This window comes from Mauremys mutica, chromosome 16 (genome assembly GCF_020497125.1).
Source record: "Mauremys mutica isolate MM-2020 ecotype Southern chromosome 16, ASM2049712v1, whole genome shotgun sequence".
In the NCBI taxonomy this organism is placed as follows: domain Eukaryota; kingdom Metazoa; phylum Chordata; order Testudines; family Geoemydidae; genus Mauremys; species Mauremys mutica.
The window spans coordinates 16,791,219-16,816,662 of record NC_059087.1 but is presented as its reverse complement, the minus strand read 5'-3'; the positions used below and the strand labels follow the sequence as shown (position 1 = coordinate 16,816,662).

The 25,444-nt window shown below is 41.7% G+C and overlaps 1 protein-coding gene across 5 annotated transcripts in view; it reads right to left on the bottom strand.

The window, feature by feature from the left end:
* ARVCF (ARVCF delta catenin family member) overlaps window positions 1–25,444 on the bottom strand; it is a 226,662-nt gene that overhangs the window by 61,008 nt on the left and 140,210 nt on the right. For all 5 annotated transcript variants that reach the window (XM_044989922.1, XM_044989923.1, XM_044989920.1 and 2 more), the window contains exons 6-8: window positions 24,192–24,309; window positions 22,819–22,990; window positions 13,793–13,864 (exon numbers count right to left, since the gene is read on the bottom strand). In XM_044989922.1, coding sequence (XP_044845857.1) covers window positions 13,793–13,864; window positions 22,819–22,990; window positions 24,192–24,309 — 362 coding nt within the window. The remainder of the gene's footprint in view (window positions 1–13,792; window positions 13,865–22,818; window positions 22,991–24,191; window positions 24,310–25,444) is intronic.

Sequence of the window (25,444 nt, the reverse complement as noted above, 5' to 3'; positions counted from 1 at the left end):
CACAAACCAAGGAAGAGGAAAAAAATATTAACACTTCTCAGCCAAAGCAGGCAGCGATGCACAACACAGGCTAGTTTGGGAGGAGAGGAGAAAACAGAACAGCCACCAGTGGCAACCTGGCAGCTGTCACTTTCCAGTGGTATCTATTTTATCTTCAGAAATGGTACCCACGTACCTCAATCTCAAGCGAAAAGGAAATGCAAATACACATTAGTGGTTCAAGTTTTAAAATACTGTCACTTATCTCATAATTGTAAAGGCAACATCTGTTGCCATAACATTACCTGGTCAGTCAATCTGCTAAAGATCTAATTTCATTTATAGATTTACACGCACAGAGTAGAGCATCATAAATTACATAACTATTTGTGATGGGGCACCTGCCCCACACTGTGCTCTCAGGGGTTAATAGAGCCCTCAGAAGGCTGCGCAGGAGGCAGCCAATCAGAGAAGGGCTGAAGGGAGCAGCCAATCAGGGCCAAGCATGCCCATATTAAAAAGGGAGCTGCAGGGCTGAGGAAGGCAGTTCCTCTCTGGGCTCCAGCAGAGAAGACTGTCTCTGGAGGTCGGAGAGAACTGCCAGCACCCTGGACAGAGCAGTCCTGTTAGCAGGGACTGGGGGAGCGAGAGACAGCTCCTGGGGTTTGCAGGCTGAGGCAAGGGCAAAGCGGATGCTGGGGCCACAAGGAAGTGGTTAGACAATTTGCTGCAGTAGCCACTAAGGGAAGTGGCTGAACAGTGGACTGCAGGTCCCCAGAAGTGGGGAGCACAGAGTGTGGCACGGCTGGAGGCTGAAGAGGACACCACAGTCCTTGGATAGACGTGGGTACTAGAACAAGAGTGACGGCGGCGAGGCACCCCGTGAAGAGGGCGCACTAACATGCAGAGCTAATCCCCAGGACAACTAGCAGGAGGCGCCAGAGTGGAGAGTGAGCACCCTTACACTATCCATAAAAATAGAGGGGAAAAAACCATTAAAAGCCCAAACAGTAAAAATACTAAGCACTTTATAACATTTTACATTTTCAAAACACTGCATGTCCCATAAATTACTCAATCCAGCCTCAACACTTCTGCATGGTAAATAAGCATCATCCAGGACTGACCAAAGACTGGGTCAATACTGAGCTTTCTATTAACATTTCCCACCATTACAGTACCAGCAGTGCACAATGTTGGGAGTTCTACTATAGATAAAGCACTGGCAGCTGCTTCTGTTTTTACTATCATGTCATCTACCTACTCTGACAAGGTTCGACAACACCGGCAGCCAGTCTAATGCAATGGCACAAAATGTTTAAAATATGCTTAATACAGACATAGCCTCTGAAGTCAACAGACATGCCCAAGGCCATTCAGCAAGTCAGTGGCAGAGCTAGTATCAGAACTCAAGAGTTTCTTTGCTGAACACTCTATATCATACTTCCTCCCTTATGGCACCCATAATTACTTTGTGCTGCAGTGGAGCACCTGCTGTTTGGTTACTCATAGGCTCTTTTATTCCATGAGTTTATTTGTGCCAGGCCAATTTAAGATGTTATAAGCACATGCATTATAAATTTAATTTTCCATGAATTTATAAGTTGTCCACAAATTTACAAAATTTACCACTGGGGATCCTTGCTTCTCTAAAAGTACTGCTAGTTATTACACTAGAGCTATATGCTTGGGTGTCAGCCTCAGGCATGAGAGATTGGGGAACTGACTTGTGAAGGAAAATAAGTTATATAGTCTCCAGAGAGCCCCAGGTCATAGAATCTGAAGAGGCCGGGGGAATATCTAGTCTCAGACTGCCAGGTTTTTCCCCACTAAGGAAATGTTAATGTTTAAGAATATGGGAGAAGAAGATGAGTGTGGATGTACCTTCACTGTCACTGGTTGTTCTACAGTCTTCGTTGTGAGTCTGGAGAGGAATTTCAGTTGGACATTACAGGCCCAACTTTGGAAAAACCTCCTGCGGATGGAAGAGTGCTGCAATTCGCATCTTTTTCTGTCCAGCCGCGTTATTTCATGTGTGCATCCGAAGTAGCTTTGCTTAGTATTTCTTTCACAAGGGGTTAAACTCGTATTCCTTAAGAGGCTACAATCTGGGCCAGATTCTAAGGGCATGTCAACATAAGCACTTACTGTACAGCAAGCTGGAGTGCAGATCTACAGCACACCAGAGCACCACGCACTTAAGCATCCGTGTAGACCCGGCTGAGGTGCACTAACTGTTCCCTACTGTGCACTGACCTACTGCAATTTAAAACAGCAGTACGTCAAAGTGCACTAGGAACTTGTAGGACACATCAGCAGGGTCCTCACATACACTTGGTGCGTGGCACGCTGGAGCGCTGTAGATCTACACCCCAGCTTGCTGTGCAATAAGTGCTTATGTAGACACGCCAAGAGGAGACGTTCTCAGAATCTCTGTTCCTGAATATATATGCACAGTAGGTAATTTTGAAAAATTAACACCATCTATCCGGTAAAATGAAGAACAGAATCTAAATACTCAACAAGACTTTGAGAGAAGAAGAGGAGCTAGAGGACAATAGCAAGCAATCCTAGTATCCATTCTCAATGGCCTGCTGGGAGATTTCAGTCGAAACCCTAAGCCCATCACCTAACACAAACACGGCAGGCTTCAATAAGAATGAGAAGAAAGAACGCTCACACCTTCTGATCATAAAGGAAACAACAGATGCATTGTTAAAAATGTAGAGGCAGGCACTGTGAATGACTATTGGAGCTTGGTGAGCTATTCTGCAAGGGACAAAGGTACGAAAGCCTGAATGAACTGGAATAGACTCATCGCCTATTTCTCTGTTGTTAAACATTTATTGAAGCTGCATTTCTAGAATGCAGCCACACTAGCCACCTGCCCCACCTCCCCCTGGGTTTCTCTGAAGCAGTGTTAATAGGAAGTGTCAGCTGGGTTTTATTTTTCTCCTAGTTTTCTTCTGGCATCCAATGGCTGAAACACATTTTGTAGAAGTCACAGAATCGTAGCACTGGAAGGGACCTCAAGAGGTCATCTGGTCCAGTCCCCTGCACTCATTTCCTTCCATCTGTGTATTCCAGGTGATCTGTACCAGGCCCTCAGCTCCCACTGACTTCATTTGGGGTCACCTCAGCACCTTGCAGGATAGGACCCTGGTGATCATGCTCTCTGTTCAGTGGTTAATAGTTTAAAAACCCTTCAACCTTGTGAAAAAAACCAAACAAACCAAAAATGCCACTTTGCAGATTTGCAGTTTCTGGAGTGGTTAAAGTCTGCCCTGTATTTTGAACTGAGACTGGGGTCAGATGCCACTCCGTGGTTAAGGAGGGAAAGGGCTTTATTTGCAGTCTGTGGAGGTTAAAGATAGAAAACGTTATTCTGAAAAGCACTTTGCAAGGGCAGGGATGGCCAAGAACAGTGACGCCCAGCAAGAGGCTGGCAACCCGCTGTGGTCTCCCAGCTCAGGAACAGACACAACCGAGCATTAGGTTATATAAACGGAGACGCCAGGGCAGTGCATTTTCTTGCTGAGTTCAGCAGAGCTGAAACCCCAAGGGAATCCTTTGCATGGGGATTCAGCGGCAGCAACGCTACACATCGGGGCAGAAAGGAAGCAAGATTCTTACAGCACTGCTGCCATGGCAACTGCATCAGTCACCTTTCTGAAGTACTTGTGCTCTTGCCAGCCAGAAGCCTCTTCTTGCTGCCTCTCCCAGTCCCCTCCCAGCCTATATTTTTTGTTGCTGAAAGTGTATGAGAAAAACCTATTGTTACTCTTATGGTGAAACAAGCCACTTGGGGACAACCAGCTGTTTCCAGCTAGTTAAATATCTGTTTAAAACAGGTTGTTGGGTTTATTTTTTAAACCTCTTGCTACCAAGCTGATCTCCGTGGAAAATGGAGGTCATCCCAGGGACGCCACGCTTCAAAGGCCAAGCTATTCAGTGCTTACTACCTGCATAAAAGCAAACAAGCAAGGAGGATTCTTTTAAGAGCTGTGCCAACGATTTATTTTATGCAACATCTGTGTAGCAACAGGAGCTCCCTGCAAGACAAGACTGTGAATTAGTACCCAGGAAGATTGTTTTAATGATGAAGCTCAACAGCCCCGTATGATTAAGATGCAGTCAGAAATCTACCACAAAACCTACTAGCTAATATTGACACGGTATTGTAGGACAATAGAGCATTTAGAATAACAAATGTGACAAGGGATGTCACGGCAAAATAATGGCATTTTCCATCTCAAGTGATGATATCTGTGCAGTCAGGAAGATAATCCTAACAAATTAGCCTAATAAAATCTACAGTTGTACTAGTGATTTTAAAATCCATTTATGTCAGAATACACTCTGAATGGAAAGGAAAATAATAGTGCTGAGGACAACTATTTGCAACATACAGTTACCCTATTACATGGTAATGGTGAATTTCGATTTCATGGCTATAAGAAGAATGCTTGTTTCAATAGATTCAATAAATTCCTACTAAGCAGCTGATCCTTCCACACATACTCAAGCAACTTTTTCTGCTGTGATTTCTCTCTGTCCCTTTGCCATCACCCAAGCAAGGGTCACAAAACATTCAACTCAGAAAAAATACAGCATTATTTTTGCAGGTAGGTGGCTTGGGAGACAAGTAGGAGTATTAGTTAAGGCAGAGAATAGAGAAGCATCTTCTCAGCATGCAAGTGGACACATCGCTGGTGACTACTGATAGAGCTGGACAAAATATTGGTTACAGAAGAAACTGATCATCAACATTTGCCTGGCTCTGAGTTCATGAAAAGTTTGTGCAAGTGGAACAATTCTATGCAACTGACTTATTTATGACATTTTGTTCATAATGTGAACAGAATGTGAGATCAAGGTGACTGAACAATTTGTGACCAACTTAATTCCTGCTAACAGCGTGGCTGGTACCTGCCTCAGGTAAAAGGTATGGGAGTCATTTGCCACTAAGGGGGTGTGTGTGTAAGTGCCACATTATGTTAACGTGGGTTACAACAAATTTTTGTGGCGCTTTTTTGAATTTTGAACTGGGCTGCTTGCAATGAGTCCAATAAGTCACATGGTATTGGTCCTGGCTCCTTGATTGGCTGAGGGTGAATAGACTCTATTTAAGACTCATTCAGTTGGAGCAGCTGTAATTTGCATACTCCTCCCTGATGCTGTGTCGGGGAAAGAGTCCCATCATTTGAGATGGAGCTATAGCTCTGTCCAGTGGCCTCCCAAAGACACTGGGAAGGAGGGTGGTCCACTCACTAAACTCCAAGGGGGAAATAAGTCGCATGCCATCCCTTGAAGAGCTATGCAGGAACGTCTGGCCTGATAGGGTCTTCTGTCAATGGAGATATTATAGTTACATGTCCAAACTCAGCACCTTTTTTAGTTAGTACATCATTAACCGTTTTATGATTTGACATATTTTTACATGTTGTTTGGCCATGGTGAGGAGGTGGAAATTCGAGGACAGAAAATCACGTGAAATCAACTGGCAAAAAAATTATTAAAAAAAATCAGTTTTGCCTAGCCTTTATTGCTAATGAGAGCTTGGTGTGTCTGTTCCCATACATGAAAACAGAAGGTGAACACACAGGTAATAGTGCCAACCAAATCACTTAGATATTCTCTTCAAACTAATATAGGGCCTGATGTAAAACCCATTTAATTCAATGGGGCTTAGACCCATAATTTGTTTGGAATGCAGCTAATGGAGTGGGACCCCCACATGGTAGTCTACACTCCTCTGGACTCTTTAGAACAGTTTCAGTCATATTTATGTTTCATGACATATGTAATTATTTTTAGAGATTCTGAAAGGTCTGCAAACTAAATAAAGTTTCCATCGGAATGGCACTCCATACCCCAAGCTCGGGCCAAACAACAATTCATTGCCACATTTCAAACCAGTGGTGAAGAAACCGGGGGTCAATGGAAGCAAGGGATGAAAAGTAAAAAAACCAATCCAGAATAAATCAACCAACTTTTAAATTACAATCAATGGGTTAACTGAATGGGTTTTGAGTAATGAAGCACAAACCAACTGGTTCCCACATTCTAAATTCCTGGCACATGAGGAGAGATGAGAATTTAAATGTATCAGGTTGGAAAAAAAGTTTATCAAGGGAATGCCACACAGAGGATTCTCCTATCCAAGGTAATAAAGGTTCTCTGATTCAAGATACTGGAAGACAGATGAGCCCGTCTTTCACAGCTTTGTAAATTATGAACACAGGGGACTAAAATGAACATTGTACTTAGAAAAGCAACAGAAATACGAGATACTTAATAATTCTGATTGGAATTCTCAATTTCATGTGCCTAATACTTAGAAGATGTTAATGTAATAACATGTTACATGTTCTCATGCTGAGGGACTGAGAAGAACTTGCCTTACAATTTCCACTGGCAGGAGGAGGAGATGTGGGGATAGTACCATTATCAGTCAGTCAGTCATTTATTCACAACACTGCAGTCAAAACTAATGATTGAAAGGAGTCAGAAAAGGGCACACGAACACTTGAATCAACTCGTAAGGTTTTAAAGAAATCAAACGAAAGTGACAGTAAGTGCTAGAGCAGTGGCTAATCTTATTCACAAACCCATAATCAAGATAAAACTGTTAGTGAACTTTCTCCCTCTTTCACTGCACACAAACACCTTTAGTCAAAGAGAAATTATTAGCATTTTTGTAATATACTAGCTTAGAATCATTACCCTGACACTACCAGGAAGTCTAAATTCAGTTGCTTATTGGCAGCAACACAAGATTTATTAGCCAGTTTCAACACTCACCTTCTGGAACAGAAAATCTGTTCAAAGTATCAGACTGGATAGAAAGCAACTGATCATTGTGATATATATGGAGAAGACATTCATCTGCTAGCAAATTGATCCAAAATCTCATCCACCAATATCCATAAACTTTCAGGGTAAAAGCACATGCACAAATTTAAACTAGTTTTCAAATACACACAGCATTTTCGCTAACAGCTTCTTGCAGCAGCACTGACTTGTTAACAGGACATTACAGATTTGTTCCATTCCTAAATAGCTTTAGTTTCAGGACCTAGGTTACATACCTTCATCCTACTCTATAGGCAACTGTTGCAATTAAGAACAAAATAATCATATGGATGGACTGGACCTCAGGAGGCAATCTAGGTTATGCCCCTTTGCTGAGCAGGATTAAGTACCCCTAAAATTATTCCCGCTAAGTGTTTATCTAACCTGTTCTTTAAAAATTCCAATGACAGAGACCACTCTGGAAGCCTATTCCAGAGGTTAACTACTCTTATCACTGGAAAGTTGTTTCTAATATCTAACCTAAATCTCCTTTGCTTCAGATTAAGCCCATTACTTCTTGTCCTACCTCCCGTGGATATGGAAAACAATTGATCACCGTCCTCTTTATAAGCAGCCCATAACATATCTGAAGACGTATCAGTCCCCCCCCCCGCCCCCAGTTGTCTTTTCTCAAGAGTTTGGGGGTTTTTTTTGTTTGTTTGGTTTTTTTAAAACTTTTCCTCACAAGTCAGGTGTCCAAAACCTTTTATTATTTTTATTTCTCTCCTCTGGACTCTCTCCACTTTGTTTATATTTTTCTTAAAGTGTGGTACCCAGAACTGAACGCAGTCCTCCAGCTCAGGCCTCAGACTAGTGCTGAGCAGAGCAGCACAATTACCTGCTGTGTCTGATACCCGACACTCCTGTTATTACATCCACAATGATACTGGACTTTTTTGCAACTGCATCACGTTGTTGACTCATATTCAATTTGCTATCCACTATAGCCACCAAATCCTTCTCAGCAATACTGCTGCCTAGCCATTTATTTCCCATTTTGTATTTGAGAATTTGATTTTTCCTTTCTTTGCACTTATCTTTATTGAATTTCATCCTGTTGATGTCAGACCACTTCTCCAATTTGTCATGGCTATTTTAAATTCTAATCCTTTCTGCCAAAATGCTTGCTACCCCTTCTACCTTGGTGTAATTCACAAATTGTATAAGCACACTCTTCATACTCTGTTATCCAAGTGATTAATGAAAATTTTGACTAATACCAGACACAGGACAGATCCCTGTGGGACTACCCCCCCACTAGATACATCCTCCCAGTTTGACAGCAAACCATTGATAATTACTGCACTCTGAATACCATCTTTCTGCCAGTTACGTACCCATCTTATAGCAATTTCACCTAGATCACATTTGATAAGACTTATGTGGGAATGTGTCAAAATCAAGATATATCATGTCTACTGACTAGGCCAGTAACCCAGTCAAAGAGGGAAATTAGGTTTGTTTGGCATGACTTGTTCTTGAACAGTAGAGATAAGTGAACAACAATTTCATCCGTTAGTTCGTGTATCAGGTAGAGATGGACCTGAACAAATCCTCTTTTGTCCAAACGCTTCCAGTCTCCATAATGGGATGAGCCAAACCCCTGAGCTGGGCCCATCTCCAAGATCCAAGTATCTAACAGCAACCTATATTATGCCATTATACACATGATCTAAAAGCTGATAGTTTGCAGTTTTCAATTTAATTAGTATTAACCAGGTTTGACTGCATAGAAAAGCAAATCAGAGACATTTAACGAATGGACAGGATTTCCTTGCCTCTTGCCCAGGAGATGGACATTCTAAGGACTTAACCACTCCAGGACAACAAGTGTCACAAACTTTAAACCAACTCCAGAGGGCTTAAGCCCATCAATAGATTTCTTGAAAAGACTTGGTTACCTCATCAATCTGCTATTCTGACTACAGCCTTCACTGACAGAATGACATTGTATTCTCCCCCCCACACATACTTCTTGTGTTCTCCTCTTTACCGTCTGCTCAGTTTATTTTCACCTTAACACCAGTAGAAGTAAGGGCTCTAAAAGCAAAGGCACCATGCTGTGCTGTATTTACTTTTTTTTTTTTAGTTTTGCACAGGAGAAATCAATACTTGGATTATTTGTGATATTCACTGCCAAAGAGGACATTCCGCAGAGGAGACAATTAGCCAATCGAATTTTTGTCAACCTACTTTAGAATGATGAAGGATTTTAGCAACATCGTTTTTCTAACGATGGACTAGAAATGGGCATTTTGCTCACAACCTGCCCCAGTTTAACAATCATGTTTTCCCATTAGCACTCTATCCCATTCCCTTCCGACTCACACGGGATCTCCTCATTCCAGCCATCAGAAGCTTATCTCCCCACCCCACCTGTCAGAAAGATGAGCCACATCCTTCAAGGAAGAGGAAACAGGGAAAAGCTGCTCTTTAGTCTTCTTTTCCCACTGTGGGCAGAGCACTCTGGGCAATACCACAGAAGACTTTTTCTATTAGATGGGACCATTTCTGAAAACACTGTGCACCGTCCCACACCATGTTAACAGATTTATCCACAAATAAGCAGCCTGAAGCTGGAAGTGTGGCAGGGAAAGGTCACAGATGTTCAATGAGATCCAAGGCTAGGCAAACTCTGTCCTTTCAGGCTAGTCTGATATGCATTTAAAAACAAACAGCCATTGGCAAAAAGCAGCTCACATTTTTAAGACACTAGATCCTTGCTTGAAAAATTGCATATCACCAGTTCCATTCCACATGGCAACCAAATGAGTTATCCCAGAATACACTAACAAAGCCAGGCAGTCACCCCGAACCTGCTTCTCTTGGCTACACTTACAAATTTGCAGCGCTGCAGCAGGGTGTGAAAACACACCCTCTCCAGCGCTGCAAATTGCGGCGCTGCAAAGCGCCAGTGTGGTCAAAGCCCCAGCGCTGGGAGCACGGCTCCCAGCGCTGTCCGTTATTCCCCACAGGGAGGTGGAGTACGGACAGCGCTGGGAGAGCTTTCTCCCAGCGCTGGCGCTTTGACTACACTTAGCGCTTCAAAGCGCTGCCGCGGCAGCGCTTTGAAATGTAAGTGTAGCCAAAGCCTCTTTTAAATACACCAACTTGTTTATAGGACACTGAAGAAAAGGTGCCAAAACCTATGCCTATTTCCATTTAAACACACACAGCTGTTCATTAGGCAGAGATTTGTGATTAAGGTCCTGTGGACACCAATTTAACTTTCTAGAGATATCTGCAGGTAGAACTGCTCCTTTTCTAGTTCACAGTTTCTTAAAGCCAACATGAACACTGGATCAACTGAACCCAATGATCACATTTATGACACATTTCTATAAGGCAGTGGTTCTCAACGAGGGGTCTGGGGTCCCCTGGGGGGCTGCGAGCAGGTTTCAGGGGGTCCGCCAAGCAGGACCAGTGTTAGATTCGCTGGGGCCCAGGGCAGAAAGCCGAAGCCCCACTGCATGGGGCTGAAGCAGAAGCCTGAGCAGCTTAGCTTCATGGTGCCCCAGGCAATGGCTCTGCTTGCTACCCCCTAACGCTGGCCTTGGCTTTTAGATGCATAAAACCAGTTGTTATGGCACAGCTGGGCTGTGGAATTTTTATAGCATGTTGGGTGGGGGGCCTTAGAAAGAAAAAAGTTGAGAACCCCTGTTATAAGGGAACCGTGACCAGCAGTTTTTAAGGCTGCTCCTTAGCTTGCTCAATGAACCCTAGGGAAATTGACTTTAAGATTCAGAAAACCTAACAGCACTGCCTCCCAATAGTCTGTTAACTACCGCAATGTTCATTTGCTGCTCTGCATGAACAGCTCTGATTAGCTATTGTAGTTTCGTTTGCTCACATAAAGATTCCCACAGACAACTCACTTTAATATGGCTTTAATAATACATGAAACAGATTAATCTATAATTGTTAGTTTTTGAAAAAGCACTTCCTTGTGTCACTCAAACCAAATGCATTTGATCATTAAAACTTGCATGATTTTTCAACCTTCAAAATGAGATTCTGCCTCAGCTGAAAGCTGATTTCATCAGAGTCAATTATGCTCCATGGCCCAGATCTGACCTGAGCTGTTAAACTGTTTTGAAACTGCAATTTTATTTTGCTTATCTTTCTGAACAATTCAAAACAGCAGCAATCTTGTTAGAACTGCCAGGACCCAGGAACTATCGGGTAAACTGGCTGTTTTGCAGGAAACTTCTTGGGGGGAGGGGTCATAAACATTAATTTGTTTTTCCTCCTCAAGTACACTTCAGTAAATGGTTTTTTCATGTCCCTTGTTTCCCCAAGAGGTATCATCCATCAAAATGCTGATGGGATTAATCTTTTGACCTAATCTAGTATGTGATATGTAGTCAGACTAGCATTATCCATATAGATTAAATTTGGGTTCCTCAAAATCATCAAAGAAAACCTCTTGAACAACATTTAATCTTAGCAGCCACAATCTTAGCAGCCTCGCTGCGTAGGCAAGGAGATTAGGGAGACAAGGTGGGTGAGGTAATATCTTTTATTGGACAGAAGTTGGTCCAATAAAAGATATTACCTCACCCATCTTGTTTCTCTAATATCCTGGGACCAACACAGCTACAACACTGCACAGGCAACAAGACATAGTCGTGACTCCCAGCAGGCACATCCATGAAACATTGTTGTCAGCAAAGTCCACCCACAGCACTTTTTTTTTTTTTTTTTTTTAAAGAAAATAGAATGTTTGCACAAGATGCATTTCTCTATAGAAATCTTTTGTGTCCATTTTTCTCTGCCTGGCACCCACACTGCAACCACATTTAGCAGTAAATTAAAGGGCCGAGGCCTGCCTTATGCCATACATGTAACGTTCGTTCTACTTTCCTTTTTTACTTTGGATTTCTCAATCCTCTAACAAGTAGTTATCAAGCCCATTTGTCCAAAAAGTAAAGTGCTCATTTAAGCACTTAAAAACCACCTAGAACATATTTCAGGCCCAGCCTAAATTTTTTATCCTTAAAAGGCCTCCCTGCTCTGCAACTTAACCATGGGCCCAAACCTGAATCAGTTCATGTGTGAAGGCTCCTTGCATCTTCCAGGAGCGCTGAGTATCTTGCATGATTAGACCCAGATCAAAACTGGTACTGAAGCACAAGTCTAGCAAGATACAACCACAGTTTCCTTAGCAAAGAGAGGCAACCTGTGTCTATATATAAACCAGTTTACAGACTGAGGCCAATATGTCAGTTCATAAACAACTCATTGCCCATAAAGTACTTGATTCCTAGTTAAAAATTTAAGTGTTTAACTATATACAACACCAACTTAATCTTATATGGTGCTTCAATAGCTCTCAAGGTGCTTCACAAAGGAGGTCAGTAGCAGTATCCCCATTTTACAGATGGGAAAACCGGGCACAGAGAGGAGATGTGACTTGCTCAGGTCACGCAGCAGGTCAATGGTAGAGCTGGCAATAGAATCCAGGTATTCTGAGTCGCAATTTGGTGCTCTATCCACTAGGCCACATTGCCTCCCTATCCACAGTATAAACTATACGTGCAATGTGGGTGAGCTAACATTTTTTTAAATTCATTTTCCTTAGCTTTTTTCCCTTTTCCTTTTTTAAATAAAGAAAAATGAGAAAAATGCTTGTGTGTATTAATTTTTTTTCATTTAGACCCACTTAGATCTTGGCAGTCACATGTCATTTAGGTGAATGGTGCTCACGGAAGAGAGTTTTCTGCAGGGCAGAGTTTACAGGGCAGCACTGCATCAGTTTGCATGGCAAAGGCTGTATCTTTGCAATGGAAACAAACATTTTTATTTTAAATGAAAGCTTGAGATTTGCAAAAAATGGCAGTATGCAGTAAAAATCACAGGAGATCCCCAAATTATCCCCTAAATTACTGCTGAAAAGAGTACTATGCACCAAATGTTTATGAAGAGATTTCACTTCTCCCAACAGCTGAAATACACACACAATGCCAAAGAAAACCAGAGCACAATCCATCAAAATCTCCCTCTGGACCACCAGTCTCTGGATGCCCTGAAAAGCTACAGGGGCTGCTGACTGCAGCAGGCAAAATTACCATTATCAGGGGAAAGTCAACCAGCAGTGGATGACATAAAACCCCCAAAAGACCTGAACTAATAGTGAACTGTAAAGCTGACAGTGAAAAGCGGATTGCGAGGGAAGCACAGAAGGGAAGAGGAGAGCTCTTGTAAATAACTTCCTATGTCTTCTGCTCTACCCAACACCCTATGCTTGTGTCTATTGTGGAGAAAGTGCAAAATTGAGAGTGGATCCCATGTTTTGTCCCTGGATGGAGGAACTTTCACTCAACCCTAGGCTTAATTTGCCTTCATTAAACTGGCCATGGGAGATAATCAGTAGAAACCTACATAAGAACAGCCAGATTGGGTCAGACCAAAGGTCCATCTAGCCCAGAATCCTTTCTTCCAGCAGTGACCAATGCCAGGTGCCCCAGTGGGAATGAGCAAAAGAGGAAATCAACAAGTGATCCATCCCGTTGCCCATTCCCAGCTTCTGGCAAAAATAGGCTAGGAATGAGCAACAGGGAATGGATTACCTGCTCTGTTCATTCCGTTTGGGACACCTGGCATTGGCCACTGTCAGATAGCAGGATACTGGGCTAGACAGACCTTTGGTCCAACCCAGTATGGCCGTTCTTATGTAGGTTTCTATTGATTAAACTGGCCACAGGCAATAATGGGGGCAGATTAAGCCTAGGGTTGGGTGAAAGTGCTTCCATCCAGTGAAAAAACATGGGATCCATTCACAAAACGAGTAGTCGAGTATTGTACATGGGAAGAGAAGCAGCACACTGACATGCATCTATTATTTCAACTGAGTACAAGGTATAAGCACTGTATCTTGCTCATTTTGCAAGTCCCTTTAAAAATCCCCACCTCCCGCTTTCCTTATTTTCAAGAGCACATACCCAGATTAGTGCATTACCTTTTGCTGCTTCGGACCGCTTGGGCAAATCAAGTGTATCAAAGTTCCTGTCCAGATCTCCATTTTTCTTTCCTGTACATAAAATAGGACAATAAATGACAAAGGGTTTCAGTGGATGGACAGAACAGTTACTGTACTGTGCATCTACAGTATGAAAGGTGCTAACAGGACCAGAATATCACCTGTATTTGTACATATTCAGCCTTCAATCCGCACGTGTAGCCATTGTGTCTGTATGAGCAATTTAGGTACAAAACTGCACACCTCCTGGCTTGATTTACAAAGGTTCTGACTATCTGCAGTTTCCTTCAATTCAGTGAGTCTTGTGGGTGGCTCAGCTCCTCTGAAATTCAGACCATTTAGCTTCATTGTCAAGTTATTTTCCTCACCTCATAAATCCAGTGTATTCTGCCCTTAGAAACAATGTAGACAAAAATTCTTGCCTCGTATCTTCCAGCTGCACGAGGCTTTTTGTCTGTTTTTCAGTAGAAGATATATCTTGACTACTAGATTCACTGTGAACAGCTATATATTGGAACAAGGATGAGGTGCAGAGAGAAACAGAATGGGTCCCCTTTTTAGTGCTATTCGCTTAAATGGTTCTGCAGGAAGGCCTGGATTTAATATATCGCAAAGAGGATGGCAAATAACCTTAAACTGCCCTTCAATCAACACAATGTAATTTTGGCTGCTTATTAGAAACCAAAAGAAATGATTTTGTGCTTTAAACACTTAGCTAAGGGACATGATCAGATTCATACCATTACCTTAACTTTAATTTAAAGGAAGTTTAATTTAGCAGAAGGTAGCACACTGGACATTTTGACAAAACCCATGTAAAAATGGGCTTGCTGGTGCATGCATGAATTCAGGCTTTGAATTCAGGGCTCTGAAAATAGAACATAAGAATGGCCATACAGAGTCAGACCAATGGTCCATGTAGCCCAGTATCCTGTCTTCCGATTGTGGCTAGTGACAAGTGCTTCAGAGGAAATAAACAGAACAGGGAAATTATCAGTGATCCATCCCCCCATCATCCAGTCCCAGCCTCTGGCAATCAGAAGCTTAGAACACCCGAATAGCCATTGATGGATCTATCCTTCATGAACTTACCGGATTCTTTTTTGAACCCAGCTACAGTTTTGGCCTTCACAACATCCCCTGGCAACGAGTTCCACAGGCTGATTGTGCGTTGTGTGAAGTACTTCCTTGTGTTGATTTTAAACCTGCTGTCTATTAATTTCATTGAGTGACCCCTCGTTCTTGTTATTTTTCCCTTCACATAAAACATTTCCTTATTCAGTTTCTCCACACCATTCATAATTTTATAGATCTCTGTCACATTCTCCCTTTCCAAGCTGAACAGTCCCAGTCTTTTTAATCTCTCCTCATATGGAAGCTGATTCATCCCCATATCATTTTTGTTGCTCTGCTCTGTACTTTTTCCAATTCTAATGTATCTTTTTTGAGAGGGGATGATCAGAACTGCACACAGTAGTCAAGGTGTGGATATACCAAGGATTTATATACAGTAGAACCTCAGAGTTACGTACTGACTGGTCAACCACACACCTCATTTGGAACCAGAAGTATGCAATCAGGCAGCAGCAGCAGACGACGACAGACAGACAGGACAGACACACAAAGCAAGCAAATACAGTGCAGTACTGTGTAAAACAAACTGCTAAAAAAAATAAACAAAGTTTAAAAAAGATTTGACACGGTAAGGAAAATTTCTGTGCTTGTGTCATTTAAATTAAGGTAGTTAAAAGCAGCATTCTTCTTCTGCATAGTGAAGTTTCAAAGCTGTATTAAGTCAATGTTCAGTTGTAAACTTTTGAAAGAACAAACCATAACATTTTGGTCAGTTAAAAACCACTCAATTCCTGAGGTGTTTGTAACTCAGAGGTTCCACTGCAGGGTATTATAATATTTATCTCATTATCTATCCCTTTCACAATGGCTCCTAACATTGCTAGCTTTTTTGTCTGCCACTGCACATTGAGCGGATGTTTTCAGAGAACTATCCACAATGACTCCAAGATCTCTGTCTTGAGTGGTAACAGGTAATTTAGACTCCATCATTCTGTATGTATAGTTGCAATTATGTTTTCCACTGTGCATTACTTTGCATTTATCAGCATTGAATTTCATCTGCCATTTTGTTGCCCAATCACCCAGTTTTGTTAGATCTCTTTGCAACTCTTCACAGTTTGCTTTGGGTTTAACTATCTTGAGTACTTCTGTATCATCTGCAGATTTTGCCACCTGTTTACCCCTTTTTCCAGACAATTTATAAATATGTTGAACAGCACTGGTCCCAGTATAGATCCCTGGCAGACACAGCTATTTACCTCTCTGCATTCTGAAAACTGACCATCTATTCCTTTGTTTCCTGTCTTTTAACCAGTTACTGATCCATGAGAAGACCTTCCTTCTTATCCCATGACTGCTTACTTTGCTTAAGAGCCTTCGGTGAGGGACCTTGTCAAAGGCTTTCAGAAAGTCCAAGTACACAATATCTACTGGATCAGCCTTGTCCACATTTGTTGACTCCTCAAAAGAATTCTAATAGATTAGAGAGGCATGATTTTCCTTTACAAAAGCTGTGTTGACTCTTCCCCAACACACTGCATTCTTCTGTGTGTCTGATAATTCTGTTCTTTACTATAGTTTCAACCACTTTACCTGGTACAGACGTTGTGCTTACTACTGGCCTATAATAGCCAGGGTCACCTCTGGAGCCTTTTTTAAAATTGGTATCACATTAACTATCCTCTAGACATCTGGTACAGAAACTGATTTAAGCAATTGGTTACGTACCACTGTTAATAGTTCTGCAGTTTCATATCTGAATTCCTTCAGAACTCTTGACTGAATACCATCTGGTCCTGGTGACTTAGTATTGTTTAGTTTATCAATTTGTTCCAAAAATAGCAAGGTAGGGAAGGATGGTTTAATTTTCACCATTTTTCTCCTACTAAGAGGAAGGGAGGGAGGAAACAGTCTGCTCTGGGGCAACCAGGCCTTGATATTGTGTTGACTTCAGGGCTCCTTACCATAGAAAAGCATTGACAGATTGGAGAGAGAGAGAGACTTTAAAGGAAGAGCAAAAGGCTGGCGGACTTATGAGGAAATATTACAATATTTACAGTTTAGCTCTGGTTGACAGCTAAGTGTGGGGATAATCGCATAATTACTTTTCACAATGCATAATAATCAAGATGGGAAAGGAATTATTTAGGATGGTACAAAGCAGTTTAACTAGGAGCAATGGGATGAAGCTCGGAACACCACAATTTAAGCAAGCTAGCAGTGCATCTACTGGACTGCAGAATAATCTCCCACATGAATGGTTGGAAGCTGCATCACTTGAGACATTTATAATATACAGGACAAAGCACTTGAAAATATAAGGTAGTGAGCAATCTGGCTGTGTTGTAGGACTTGGTCATGAGATGGGAAAGACGAGTCTGAAATGCAAGAAGCATCACTAGCTTGTCAATATTTTTGGCTCCAAAATAAACTAAAAGCTCCCAAACCATTTAGGGCATGTTTCACCTTCCACTGGAGTCAGTGGGAGCCCTTCAATTTACTTCAATGTAACTGGACCAGTCCCTTAAAAAAAAACAAAAACATTTACCAACATGACAATTGCCGACCAATTTTCTCTTGACAAACTACGGTTTGCCCCTACATCATTGCATCTGGCTACCCCTTCTGTTCTGTATCAGACACTGGAAACATGCATCTAAATCTTTGTTGGTTTGAAAAGTAGGTTTTCTTAGTTGTACCAGACCATAAAGTCCAGTTTTCTTATCTGCCAAAAGTTCAGACCACCACATTTTGTTCCATTCCTTTTGGAAAATCTCTTTTCTAAAATGAGGGATGGGAATTAGTGATAGCCGTAAACCCTCACTCCAATTCTTGGGCCATGCAAAAACTCAGTCCTACGTTGCTTGGGGAGCTAGTGACACACGGAGGAAGACCAAATGTCAGGCATTATGATAGGATGCTACTTTTTATGGTGACAGTTGAACCTGGCTGTTCAGCTGAAAACCCTGCTCTGGTTGTCACTGCTCGGAGCTAAGAAAAATCCCACGACAGAGGGAAAGAGGGACAATGAAGGGAGGGTGGCTTAAAATTATAGTGTTGGGAAAAGAAAAGCTCTAACTGAAGGCAGAGGAACTTGCATCCATTTTATGTACAGAATTTAGTTTGGGTAATAATTTTACCACAGGCCATTTACTTTTGTGTTCCTATCACTGGCAAGTTTCAAACTCAGGGCAGTTTTACTCTGAAAATAAGCTTGTTAAAAGCGGCACCTTACTGAACAGATCTGTTCAAAGCCCTATCTATTTACTTCAAAATACGGTTTGGTTTTGTTATTCCTGTTAGCCCTGCTGAGTTAGCATGGTAAGAAAATGAGCTCAATTCCTCTCCTCCTTGTGCATCATCAATTGAATTGTTAATTAAATTCAAACCAGATACTCTTGTGCATAATCTCTGAAGACCCAGTTTACGCAGGTGACACAGAGCCTATTTTAGGCTGCAGAGTGCAACTGCCTGTTTATTAAGCAGTATTTCACACAGCAAAAGCATTCTACCTGTCCTCTGTGATCCTCATTGACTGCCATTCAATTTCTGGCAAGGTATTAGGTGCTGGCTTTCACCTACGAAGCCCTCAGTGGTTTGCCTCATGGCCACATGAGAAACAGCTTCTCTTCTCATGTGATAGGACAGCAGTTGTAATCAGATGGCAGTTTAAAGGGAAAGCATTATTTTCTCAGTGAGGAGAGTCCTCAGTGAGTACTTTTCCATGCTGGTCCACCAAGTACCAGGGTTAGGAAACTGCAAATCATGTTGCAAGGCATCTAAATTCCCAGGGTTTTTCCTGTGGGAGGAGTGGATTAGGAAGGAGAAATCTGTGATGTAGGGGAGGAGCCAAGAGAAGTCTGCGTGAGGATGGGAAGATTCATACAATTATGGCCTTTTTTGAACCATTGAGTTGTATTGGTTTAAACTGGTTTCGGCAGCACCCACATGAGAGGACGAGCACTTGTAAAAATGGATTAAATTTACCTATTTTAAAATCCATTCATAATTTTATCATAATTGCAAAATTGGGTGACATGAATCTCTTCCCCAACTGATGTCACGCAAAACTTACACTGTAAGATCAGCCTGGTCCTACAAAAGTTCAGCCCTAAGCCCCTGACAAATTCAGCCATTCCTGCAGTGACAGTCATGGAGCATAGTGATTCTTAATGATTCCACCGGCAGATGACACCAATACGTTTTAAAGAGCAAAGTTTCTGCTTATAGATTTTTTTCCCTTCCTACCCCTGGCACGCAGAAGAAGATATTGTCAGATCTGAAGCCCTGCTCAGAACCTCGCCAAAAGACAGGCAGCTTTTAATACAGCTGCTGAGAGGCCTGTTTTATGGGGCTGGGCTATAGTAGCTGACACAGTGTTTTGGTGTGGGAAAGCAGCCTGGCAGGAAAGTTGCTTGTGTAATGTATGATTATAAATCATGTAAACCGTGAAATTAAAGTTTCTTCCTTCACATAAGGACTTATCAAAAACATTACTCTGGCTCACGTACTGTCATCCTTACTGGATCAAATGCTTTCTAAAAAGTTGGTGAGGACTTCAGGATGTGACCCTGTGTTATTTACGACTAATATTTCAGTGTGCTTCCCACAACAGTTCTATGCGTCCCTGAAAAAGCCCAAAGGACATCCCATGTCCCCCTTCCATTTTACACCACACTTCCCTCAAGGACAAAATCCCCAGCCAGCATCTTTCTGGGCGAGAAGAACTGAAAGGGAAAGAGCCCCATAAGGGCCAGTTAATAACATGCTGCTAATTCATCAGCTAGAAAAATGCCCAGTTAAGTGACATGAGGTATTTGCTCCTCCCAGGGGCTGAGTTCCACCTTAGCAACACTCCTGTTCCAGGGCCTGATTAGTGGGAAGCTAGAAAGTGAGGTCTCCCTAATGACACTGCAGACCACCATTGGCTTTTCACCCTAACCCTCTTCAGTCCATTGCGCCAGCAGCAACTATCACTCGTCATCACCTGAAACCCATCCCAGCAGCCACCATCAAATCAATGGCAATAAACAGAACAGCACTTTTCATCTTCAAGCCACTGTATGAACTAATGAAGCCTCAAAACTACCAGGTGAGGGAGGGAAGCATTATCCTCATTCTGCAGGGGAAACAGATGCTCAGGTAGGTTAAGTGATTTGCCTAGGATGACAAATGGAGTTAGTAAAGAGCTGGGATTAGAACAGGGATTTCTGGCGCCCACTCACACATTCAGACCACTAGACTACGTCTCTCACTAGCCTTGGTGAGAAAAATTTGGCCATATGCATTTACCTGATCCCTTAGCACATGAATATAGGGCCAAATTCCCACGTGCAATTCCATGCACTTAGTGGGCTTACACTTTGGATGAATATGGCCCTGTATTCTTTCCTGAATGTGACCCCTTCCAAATAGCACCAACAAGACTGGAAATAGCCCCTTCATCAGATGGGCACTTTGCGTGTACCTAAGAGATCTTCAAGTGTCAGCAGCAGAAATGAGCATCAGGGAAACACAGAGCTAACCCCTGTATTGCAGGTGTTGGGTCAGTGAGGTCACTGTGCCACCTCTAATCCTTGCATGTAAAAGGAGAAAGGAAGGAGATTATGGCAACGTTGGAAAGAGTGTACTGGAAGGACTCACCTTGATTGAACCACTCCTCTAATTACCAGAAAAGCAGTAAAGGAAAAACAAAAGTTTACAGGAAGGAAGAAGATACAAAGGAACAATCACAAAGAGGCAGAATTTCACAGCACAGAAACAAACCTGCCCTAACTCTCACTAATAAAAACACTTTCCCCTTCCCTCTTGTTCCTGCTGAAAGAGTGTTTTTTCCCCTGAAGATTCTTTTCCTTTTTAGTTATTTCCAAAAATGCTGAAGGTAGTGGGGGAAAGGAGGCAGACTAGCCCTCTGCAGAGATGTTTGAAATGCTATGATCAATGACCATGAAATAAAATAACAAAACATCACAAGATTTAAAAAAAAAATAAAAAAATCTATTTTCAAGTGCTAGACCGAGAAGAGTAAGGAATTTTTAGTCTAGATTTTCATAGAAATTTACATGTTTTTAAAAGCAGACTTACTAATGGATTTTAATACTAAGCCTGCTTGTCCCTCTCAACCCTTCTGATCTGCACATCACCAGCTGGGAGCTCTGCATTGCTACTAGTCAATTCCATCCTAGAAAACAACATGAATTTTTACAGCTGAGAGCTGCATAGGAAAAAGGACTAAAACATGCTTAGGAAAAATAATTGGGATTTTCTGCTGAACATTGTGAGCCAAAATTGAGTGGCCACCAAGTATCTGCATCTCTCACTCAAGTCAATGGCAGTTTGTCCTCAATGTCCCTCATGATTTTGGCCCCAACTTTCCCCAAAATACAACCCCCAAATTTGTGGCTGATAAATTCAGAAACCATATACAGACAGAGAATATGTATAGGGCTGTGTCCTATGGGAAGTGGATCGACATCTGACATACAAGAGCAGTGCAGTCATTTAGAAGTCCTCAGGCTCTTCACTCATCAAGACGAAAATCATTAGATCTCAGCCATCATGCTTTCGCTCTCTCTCTACACAGGGAATATATTTCACCCATCAGATGTATTTTTCACATGCTTCCACCCCAATGACATTGCTCTCAAGTGGCAGGATAATATGGATCCACAAATGGAAAGAGCAGACGGCTCAAGTGAGCATAAGTTAATTGTTTGTAAAGAAAATCATATTACCTTTTCTCATATACACTGTATAAGTCCTGGCCAAGCAAGTGATGTTTTCTGCCTCCTCAAAGAGTTTTTCCAATTGCTAAAGACCTATTTTTTTTTTTTTATTTAAAATTACATTAGGTCAAGCTGAAGACAGACTGTGGTTACTGTGATACATACTACAATAACTGCTGTAATACACAGAACTAGAATAACTTGACACCAGATATTTAAGTTCAGTATATGTGGGAGGACTAAATTTTTAAACCTAGGACTGTAGGTTAGGGCCCTCAAATTTGTGCACTCAAATTAGAGCAATTTCATACCTGGCCAATTATCAGCATAAAAAGACCCCAAACAGTATTTGTCTACCCATAGGAATCTGAGTACACACTAACAAAGAACTGGGTGCCCAACTTGGAAACTTTAAGAGAGAATTGTCTGGAAGTTGTATTTCCTACACTAATGAGGAACTATAGAAGTTGAGTGTCAGTATTTGAAAGGAAGATAAAAAGGAGGTTTACTGAGACTTTATTAATCCCCTCTTGAGATGCAACGTATTTGTGACACTCGTGCCCAACAGGGAGAGAACAGGTCTAAAGTGACTGACAATTAAAAGCTACTAGAATCATATTTGCAATTTAAATGAATGTAAGAGTGACGGCGTTGTGCTATTTTTTAAAAAAACTGTGATAGATTAAAAAAATATGAAACAGGCAGAGACAGGACAACCATGCATGGAAATTAGAGTGTACTTGGCTCGTTTCCAGATAAATCAGCAAATGCTGTGGAGCAAGATGGATGGAACTAATGTGAAACTTTCAGGGGTTTTGATGCATGAGGCAACACTGGCACATGATGAGACGCTGAAAACATCAGCCTTCGCCAGCAGTGGACATGAAGGAGCTGGTCATACTTCAGTGCACATAACCACTATTGTTAAATGGATGTTACACATACATATCAATGAGAGAACAGTTCCTAAAATAGTTAGTAATAATGAACAGGGAAGATCAACAATGCCCCAATCCTGCAAGCATAGAATCACAGAGTTAGAAAACATGCAACTGTATAACTCTACTTATGTGAGTAGTCCCATTGGTGCCAATGAAGTTACTTATGTTAGTAAAATTACACAAGCTTGCTTGCAGGATCAGGGGGTATACACAGCAATGTGACTCCAAGAATCACTCTTATTTATGAGACCACTATGACACAAACCTTTAGCTTTCTTCCCTCCAAAGCAGCCAGCGTCCTCTTTCTTCTTCTTCTGAGAGCCTCCTGTGCTGGTAGGCTGATTTGCATCCAGCTCTTGGTACTTGTCGGCTCCTGGGACCTCTTTGTGGACGTGATATGAAAGGTTTCGCATAATGCACACACAGTTCTCCACGGACTGTCAGAAGAGATTTAAATTGGGGAAAAAACAAACAAACACCCTCATATCTGCAAACTTTTACATGGGGGAAGAAAATAAAAATTCTTCCTGAGGGAAGAATGAAGTTTTCAAAGTGGATTTGATCAAATAAGCATTAAACCAATGTTTTAAATTTAACTCCCTTCATAAATAGCACCTATGCAAGACACAGGCTCTCTGATCAAAGACACCGCCTGATCTTGTTTAAAGAATATAGATTTGACTATAAAAGATGTACTGGGAAGTTACTATATCATCAAACATTTTCCTTTTCCGATACACCATCCCCCCCCCCGCCCCATCAAGAGACCCATTTAGCTGAACTTTCTCTGGCCCAAACTTCAGGCTTGCATTGAAATCAGTAGGAATACAAGCAGACCTTGTAGTAATAGTTAATCCTTAACAGTTCTCTGTAGGTTGCAAAGGAAAACATCAGGTGGTTTCAAAATCAACTTACAAAATGGTCTGTGATTAAGTGACAAAACTTTCGAGTGCAGTTTTCTTCTGCAGGTCTCATACAGACAGACTCATTAGTTTGAAAAAAAAATATAAAGCTAAGACATTTTATATAACCAACAAAGCATTCAGAGTTGTAAAGTTCTACTACATTCCCTGATTTCTCAAGTAAATGAAGGTTTTTGGCCTTCTGCCTCATAAGTTACTTTCATGTCATGGGATGTGGTAAAACCATATGGGCCAAGTTGTACCCTTGGAGAGCAATCAACACTTGCTGACTTCAGTGGGAGCAGCATGAGAACAGAATTTGGCCTCGGAACAATATGTACAATATTGTCTCAACAAGACTAAGTTCTCTTGGGCAGGGACTGTCTCCTTAACTAGATTTTATACAGAGCCTACCATAACGGGGCCCCAATTTTGACTTAGGGCATGAACATAAAATAACTGAAGAGTAATTATAATAATAAAATGCTATTGCATTTACTGTAGTATTATCTTTCCACTTGCTTCCCCCCACAATATGCCTTACCCGTATCAGACAAGCTAACAATGTTATCATTCTGATGACCCAATTTATGACACTCGATTATCATTCCAGAATGTCCTTAGACAAATGCAGGCCTATTTTGCAAGAGCAAACAAAACTCAGCTTCTAGTGAAGTCAGAGCTCGACCCCTTAACTAATGCAAACTCTTATCCAAACTGTGATACACAAGATCACCTTGTTATCTGTATCCTTCTTGCCAACTGCAGACTGTAGAGCATGAAGGAGAGCATCCACTAAGCCATCACACTCTCTTAGTCTTCTCCGAGCTTCTGCGCCATCTGAACTTACATTCCTGACAAAGAACAATGCAAAAGCAACATTTAGCACCGTAACCTTTACAATAAAAGGTCAAATCTATGCTGCTTTTTTCTACATTTTTGAGGAACCCAACACATGTGGATCAATCTGGGGAGTTTTCTGGTAATGAAAAGAGGATCCGCTGGAGAAAGTCTGACAAACCATGGAATCTTCTTTGCCTAGTGTCTGAAAAGCATGGACCACAAACCTGCAAATTATTAACTCTGAATGAAAACTGAATTAGATGGTTATAGGAAGTTTGATCAGTTCATTCTTCTGGGCTTCAATTGCAGCTCAAACCTCATGTATCACAGCTACATTCACAATACTTATACCAGTTACTACACAGAAGAAGCCCAACCCTGTAATCCCGGAAGTGTGTGTGTGTGCTCCTAGGCATTTCTCTCTTGGGTGAATGCTTCTACTTCTCTAGAGAGACAAGGTAGGTGAAGTAAAGTGTTTTCTTATTGGACCAAGTTCTGTTGGTGAAATAGACAAGCATCTGAGTTACACAGAGCTCTTCCTCAGGTCTGGGAAAGGTACTCAGAGTGTCAGACCTAAATACAAGGTCGACCAGAGAGTTTAGCATAAGTAGTTAGCACATATTCTAATGGACCATTCAAGGTGAACTTGTCCATTAAAACTCCTTAGTCATAGAGAAAAAACAGAGTGTTACTGGGTTACAGATTGTTGTAATAAGCCATAAATCCAGTCTCTTTATTAAGACCATGATTTTTAGTGTCCAGCAATAATATGAATTTAAGCTCCCAGGCTCATCATTTGAGAGCGTTGTGCAGATTTTCTTGGAGGATAAGGACTGATAGATCAGATATAGAGTGATCACTTAGTGGAAAAAAGTGTTCACCCACAGGTCTTTTATCATTTTCCTGAGTGAGTTCATTCAAGAGTGCAGCATTTAGTGCACTGGCTAAGGGACAGCTATATGTAGGACCCCTGAATCTTGAAAGGTGTATTGTGTGGGGTGTTGATCATTGTAGCAGTGGAGATATGTTTGCAGGTTTTGCATCTCTTGGTCTGGTACCACTTTGACTTGCTGTGTCCTGGTCTGTTCGGAACATGCTTCTGGTGATGAGCTTGGAGATGCTGGGGAGGTTCTTCGTCTACTTCTA